Here is a 7,612-nt window from a genome sequence, read left to right on the forward strand (position 1 = left end):
AGGGTTCAGGCTATGGCGGGAGCTGGGGGTGTGGAACACAGTCTCAAGGGTTCAGGTTATGGTGGATTGAGGAATGAAACGGAAATGATTTTTTTTTTTTTTTGAGAATTTATGGTTTAAGAAGGAGAAAGGATTATTTGGTATCCAAAAGTAAATATACTGATAGCCTCAAGGAAAATTTTCACTCTAGGAGGAAAATTGGCCTAAGGAAAAAGGACTGGAACAGGAAGGAAATAAACAGTGAAGGTGGTGGAAGGGAATGGGGTGTAACTGTGTTTGGTTCCTTAAAGTTGGTTCAGAATATCTTCTTGAATCTCCTCTGGTTTTCTGCTTCCAACGTAAGCTATATTTTTTACTCATGTTCAGTTTTTTTCAGTATTCAGAACTCAATTAGATGAGACACCAAGTAAGAATTGCCATTATCCTACTGAACATGCTAATCGTACCAACACAGGAATGCTGTAGAGAGAAATCGTTCTGCAGCTTTCCTCATCTCTCCTTTATCACCAAGTCCTGTTGGATTGCTTCCAGAATTCTCTCACCTCTGCATCCACATTGCTGTGCCCCTAGATTACACTCTTCTTTCACCTGAGTTGTCATTTGCTGTATCAGTGACTTTTCTGGCTTGTGTTCCACTTCATTTAATCTTATTGCTCCCTTGCCTAAAATTCTTCTATCTTCCAATTGCTTTATTTTTTTCATTTCAAAATATCCCAGTGCCTATTCATTAAGCATTTGTTGCCAGAGATGAACAAGGCAGGTTCCTTTTAACTTCCTGTCTTGTGAAGCTGTCAGGAAAAGCAGGCATAGTGATCCCTGCCCGTAGTCTCAGCCACTTCGGAGGCCGAGGCAGGAAGATTGCTTGAGGCCATAGTTTCAGACCAGCGTGTGCAACACAGCAAGACCCTGTCTTTTTAAAAATTTTTAAAAGCTGTCCTTAAAATGTTAACTCTTTGTGTGTGCTAAGGCCTTCATGGGGGTGAAGGTCAGCTTCACCGTGTACAGTTGTCCAGCTCTCTGCTTCCTCCCTCTGTCTGTACTCTTAAGTTCCTGTCCTACTGTAACTACTACGTATTCCTTCACTTCTCTGTAGTATCCCCCTGCCTGGAATATCCCCTGCCTCTTCCTCACTACCTGTTAAACTCCTTTTCATCATTCAATTCCTGTCTCAAACTTTACCTTTTCTGTAAAGCCACCTTAACTCCTCAGGAAACATAAACACTTTCCTTTGTGTTCACATCATATCCTGAGCTAAGCTCCACAGCATTTGAACTATGATCATAGTCTGACTAGGATACTGTCAGATTAGGAACTGTGTCACTTTATTTTCAAGTCCTAGAACCTAGGAAAGCGCCTGGCTCATACTAATTAGAAGTAATTACCACTAGTTGAGAAATTGATGTGTGTCAGGAAAGTGCTAAGAGCAAATATAAATTATCCTATTTTATTCTCAGCAACAGTGGAAGTAGCTATTACAGTATCCCTATTTTCCAGGCAAGAAAACTGAAGATAAAGAGATTAAATAATTTGTCCAGTGTCTCACAAATAGGTAAATGATAGAGTCAAGGTTTAAATCTTGGGTCCTGTGATTTCAAAGTACATGGTCTTAACTTTCAAGTTCTCCATTATAAATAAATAATTGTTTAAAGAATTCTGATTTTTATTGATAATTATACCAGGAAGTATTGGGGAAGTTTTTAATTTCTGGAACACATATCTAAAATAGAATTTTGAGGTGGCGCCTGCAGCTCAGTGAGTAGGGCGCCAGCCCCATATACCGAGGGTGGCGGCTTCAAACTTGGCCCCGGCCAAACTGCAACAAAAAATAACCTGGCATTGTGACGGGTGCCTGTAGTCCCAGCTACTCAGGAAGCTGAGGCAAGAGATTTGCCTAAGCCCAGGAGTTGGAGGTTGCTGTGACACCATGGCACTCTACCGAGGGCGATAAAATTGAGACTCTGTCTCTTAAAAAAGAAAAACAATAATAGAATTTTGCTGATTAGTAATTAGCATAGTTTATTTATTCGTATGGTGCTTTAAGATTATGCCCCTGGGTGGGAAAGAGGTGAGGGATGAAAAATTACCTGTTGGATACAGTGTACACTATTTGAGTGATGGGTTCTGCTATACAAAATATCCCTGTAGCAAAACTACACTTGTACCCCCTAAATCTATTGAAATTTTTAGAAAAAAATTATGTCCCTGCATTTGTTGAAGCAGATAAAGAAAGGTTGGTGTTTTGTACTTACCTAAGGAGAGAAAAAAACTTTGATTTTAAATCTATTTGATATGTTTATGTGTAAATATTAATATAGGAAACATAAATATATAAAGATACACTAACATACATACTGTATAAAAATAATAATGTGAAAAATAATAGAACTCTTTAGGAACATACAGTATAGATGAGGTAACCGTTAACGTAAGTGAAAGAATTAAAGAAAAATTGTTAAATTGTCTTAAATAAGGGAAAAATTACTGCTCAGTAAAAAGCAGCAGAGGGAGGCTCAGGGCCAGTAGCTCAGCAGCTAGGGCACCAGCCATATACACCGGAGCTGGTGGGTTTGAATCCAGCCCAGGCTTGCCAAACAACAATGACAACTACAACCAGAAAATAGGCATTGTGGTGGGCGCCTATAGTCCCAGATGCTTGAGAAGCAAGAGAATTGCTTAAGCCCAAGAGTTTGAGGTTGTTGTGAGCTGTGATGCAATAGCACTCTACCCAGGGTGACTTAGTGAGACTCTGTCTCAAAAAAAATAACAGAATAGCAGAGGCTTTTAGGGAATAGGGCAGTTCAGGGACAGTAAGTGGCATTTGAATTTAATAAGAGGTAGAAAGGAAAAAAACTTCCATCCCGAGTCTCCAAGATGATAAAGTAAATGAATTCATACTATTAAATACAAAACAATTACATCACCTGGTGTTTTTTCCGTCTTGAGCCTGAAAAACAAACAATAGCCCTTGTCTGCCTTACAATGCTTAGAAATATGTTAACTGTAGTATTAGTTTGTGTTTGTTCTATTAGAATAGAGTTTATGTTTTGAAAATGTCATTGTGGATTTCAGGGTAATTAGCATCCTTGGTTGGACATGCAGGGGATATAAAATGGAAGAAGAGGTTATCGTGGCAATCTTGATTTGACCAAAAATGGGAAAATGCAAGGTGTTCTTACTGTTTACTCTTTTCCTCTTGAAACAGCAAACTCATTATTACATTGGGTAAGAAACAAAAAAGAAAGAATGAGTCTTCAGATGAAATATCTGATGCAGAGCAGATGCCACAGCATACATTCAAAAATCAAGACTCTCAAGTAAGTATTAAAATCTCTTCTGAGGAAAGAAACACTGTTAGGATTGTTTTAGGTAGTATAATATTGCCTTATAGATATTTACAGTGTAGATTAGTGATAAAAATACCTTTTATTGTAAGATAGAACTTAGAACTTATAGGATAGCATTATTACAATATGCCCTTAGTAGTATTCCCATAGAATATTAGACTTGGTTGAGGAAATTTACATGTCCTCTCCAAACCCCTCATTTTTCAGACAGTGAAACTGAAGCCCAAACAGGCAAAGTAACAATAACAAAGTACTCGATGACTTTTAGCATGGAGAAATATCTAGTGATAGTATCCTGAGCATATAGAATGCTTTGAATGAACTTATGTTGGCAGTCTTAATTTTTTAAATCACATGCAAATAACAAAGCAAATGCATTGAATCATTCCTAGAAATAATTCCTCTAGTCTGCTTCTGTTGAAGAAAAGATAACCGATTATACTTAAAATGCCCCAATATAGACATAAATACTGTGCACTTTGCCCTTTTTGCTTTAAGAATAGGTAGATATTCAAAATAACCCTGTGAAGTTAAAAATTATATATAGTGAAGGTCATAATAATTCAGGCCACCCTCTGCTCTGTAATAATTAAAATATAAATGTAGGCCGTAGGGGTGGTGGCATTTGTTGAATTATGGGGCCAGAAAGCCCCTGAATGGCCTTTCTTCTTCCTCATGCAGCTTCTTATCCAATGGGAGAGTAGTGGCTCAAGGCTCCTGGGCTGCTGCAAGAGTTGAGGTAAGGGCAGTGACTGAAGCTCCTAATATTATATGGCCTGGCTTTTCTTCATATGTTATCCTTAACTTAGGCAAACTTATATTTAACTTATTCAATATGAGACAAGTTAGTTTAATTTTTGCTAGAGTAATGCTGGCCATTTTTCCATTATGCAGTTGCCAAACAGTGGAATGATAGGGTAGGCGAACATGTGCGTTTCTTCCATGCTTTCCACTACAGTGTGAGATGGCTTTCAGGGCTGTGTTGCTTTAACACCAAAAACTAAAAGGAAAATATATGGTGATGGAAAGAAATATTTTCCAAGAGTTATACATCTGTATTTTTGATATATTGCCGTTATATAATAATTATGTCATTGTATAAATTATGGAAAGGTCTGTGTAGCTTTTAACCACAATAGGAGATCGTCCAGATTGAACTTTTGGAAACTAATTAAGGTTTGGAGTCAGGTGGAAATCTAAATATGTGATTTGGTCTTTAATTTTAGTAGAGAATATTTTAGTAGTCCAACTACATATAGAGACCTAAATTAAAGAAAAAAATGCCCCTACAGCAGATCATGCTAGTAGGATCATGACAGAAAACAAGTGACAGGTTATCACAGTGAAGTTGTTTAAATAGCATAACGCTTCTGACATCTTACACAAAGTGCTGTGAGAAAAGGCAGAAATAAGAAATTAGAAGGAAGAATTTATCCGTATTTTAACTTGTGTTTTAAAAGTCATTATAGAAAAAGAAACCTAGAATAAAGCACATTAGCCAAAAATATGGATATCAGATTAGTTTTATGTTTTAAAACTAGTAGAGATGTTGTGTGACAGAGAAAGATAATTGGCCAAAGTGACGCCTTATTTGGTTTTACTTAATGTATAACTATATACTCCAGTGGCATATAATTTATGGTAAAATCATCTATAGTCTCATACTTTTATAGACTTTGAAATTAATCTGTTAGTCTAATAAAGTCTTCATAGGATGAGGAGGGAGTTTAAATAAGTGACCCTCCTTCTGTTTTGTGAAGAATCGCCCAAGTGTTCTTTTGTGAGTTTGCAGGATTCTTTCAGGTCACTCATTTACTATTTACTAAAGATTAAGTGAGACATTTCTAAGTACTAATAGATCCCTAAGTGACCAGAAAGGAAATTATAATGCTGAAAACATCCAACAGAATTTTCTAAAAATGTGCTGAATTGTTCTCAAACTTTATTATTTAAAAACCATGCCCAGTGAGTTTTTTTTTTTTTTTTGAGAGACAGAGCCTCAAGCTATCCCCCTGGGTAGAGTGCTGTGGCTTCACAGCTCACAGCAACCTCCAACTCCTGGGCTCAAGTGAGTCTCCTGTCTCAGCCTCCCAAGTAGCTGGGACCACAGGCGCCCGCCACAACGCCCAGCTATTTTTTGGTTGCAGCCGTCATTGTTGTTTGGCGGGTCCGGGCTGGATTTGAACCCGGCACCTTAGGTGTATGTGGCTGGCACCTTAGCCACTTGAGCCACAGGTGCAGAGCCCCCAGTGAGATATTAATAAATACATGTTATTGTTAGAATAATAAGTGTCACAGTTGTTTATTAATTTAAACTATTCTTGAACATTAAGATCTATATGATGCCCATAATAGAATTCTAAATTTTTTTTAGCCTAGTGCCAGAAATCCACAGAATTTTCCCCACCAGGGAAAAATAAATAATTCACATCTTTTTCAAAATAGAATGTGGGAAAATTGGATCCCTGGCAGTCCCTTTAGTATGACTTTTATGTTATACCTGTATGTCTCCTATGAACGTGTTATTTTGAGGTTTAAAAATCTAAATGCCTTATAGTCAAGAGACAGTGACTCATCTTAGATGAGGCCTGGCCTTGGCTACTGCATTTGACTGACCATATTAGTGCCTTTGTTTCTCATAACACTATTTTCACAAGAGAAAGAGGCAGAGGCTCATGTTAAAGGCCACTGAAATCTTACTTGGATACAAAATAACAGTTTGAGCCCGCACTGCAGCACTGACTCCGCCAATTTTGTCATGGCTACGGAAGTCAATGAAATACCTGCCAAATAGGAAACAGGCAGAAACCAAAAGAACTGTGGGTTATTTTGCCGGTTGCATTTTGGGGGAGTGTTGTGAAAGATACTAAGTATATAGAAGAAGATGGAGTAGGATAAAGAAGGGATGGATTTACCAAGTGTTGAGCAATAGAACAGTTGGCTGAGATGCCTCTACCTAGTAGGATTTTAAGGAAGTAGAAAAGTAAACTTAAACTCCTTGGAATTTTCAGTGAGATTTTTCTTTTATAGTGGAAACATCAAAAGATTTGTAACTTTGTTGGTTTTTTATCTTTAAGTTCTCTTTATAATATAAAACTTTTGAAACAAATACTAGACATTTAGGGAGGTAAGTAAAGTCATGTGTATTTGAGTACTGATTTTAAATTACTCAGATTATTTAAAAATCATGTTACTTTATAATACTTTGTAGAAGGCTTAATTTTGCTTGATGATAGTGATCTTCTTTATTTTTAAAGAAAGCTAGTAAAGTTAATGATACAGTTCCTTCATTCAAAATTATTTGGTAGATTTAATTCTTTATCATCATATACATTTCCTTTAAAACATTTAATATTTTAATTTATTCTGCTTTAAACACAATTTCACATGCTTTGACAAATATTATTTAATTTCTTCTTCTAGGTTTATGTCCCCAATTAATTATTTAGCCAGTATTCATCTTATACACCTTTTAGATAATGGGGCTAAAACTGTGAAAGTATAAATAGTTTAAAATACGTATTGCCCAAGATGTGACATGCTTAAATAAAACAAATACCTTTTTATTCTTAGCAGTAGCTTCTAAAGAAAAGTAAATATTATAATAATAAAAACATTACTAATAAAACATATTTTGCCCAACCTGCGTAATAGTTTTAAAAAAGAGAGATCCCTTTATTCTTAACAGTTTCCAAAGGAGGTAATAAAGATGTTACTAATCTTTGTTACTTAAAATAGTAAAACTATGGGAAGATTGTAAACCTGTGGCAAAGGGCACGTTACAATCTTCCTTTATGTAAGAAGAAAGATAGGAAAAAATGAGTGTTGAATTTAACTTTAAAAATTTAATATACAAAATTGCCAACTTTGGGGGTAATCATTTTGAAAATTGTTCTTTCGAAATAAGTTACACGAATCTGATCCTTGTGGTTCATTACAGAAAAGAAGATCAAATCGACAAATTAAAAGAAAAAAATATGCAGAAGATGCAGAAGGGAAACAATCTGAAGAGGAGGTTAAATACTCCATGAAAATAAAAAAGAATTCAGCTCCTTTACCTGGTGAACAGCCTTTGCAATTATTTGTGGTAAGACACATTTGGGATTATGACAAAACATTTCTGACCAGTGTAAATTATATAAAATATTTATGTTGTTGTGCCTCCTAAAAACTATTCCAGCTCATTTTCCTGGATTCTATATTATTAATTACAGAGTCATTCAAATTTGGACCCTTAGGGATTCATCTTTTTTTCATTTTTTTTTTTT

General features: G+C 35.9%; 1 protein-coding gene across 8 annotated transcripts in view; it reads left to right on the forward strand.

Moving 5' to 3' along the window:
* CHD9 (chromodomain helicase DNA binding protein 9) overlaps positions 1-7,612 on the forward strand; it is a 226,048-nt gene that overhangs the window by 106,861 nt on the left and 111,575 nt on the right. For 7 of the 8 annotated variants that reach the window (XM_023514745.1, XM_012806860.2, XM_012806861.2 and 4 more), the window contains 2 exons: positions 3,203-3,314; positions 7,285-7,431. In XM_023514745.1, coding sequence (XP_023370513.1) covers positions 3,203-3,314; positions 7,285-7,431 — 259 coding nt within the window. Of the gene's footprint in view, positions 1-3,202; positions 3,315-4,025; positions 4,084-7,284; positions 7,432-7,612 lie in introns of all 8 variants that reach the window. The other variant, XM_023514750.1, reaches the window with a different exon arrangement.

Source organism: Otolemur garnettii, unplaced genomic scaffold (assembly GCF_000181295.1).
Source record: "Otolemur garnettii isolate 467f Iridium unplaced genomic scaffold, OtoGar3 scaffold00058, whole genome shotgun sequence".
NCBI classification, from domain to species: domain Eukaryota; kingdom Metazoa; phylum Chordata; class Mammalia; order Primates; family Galagidae; genus Otolemur; species Otolemur garnettii.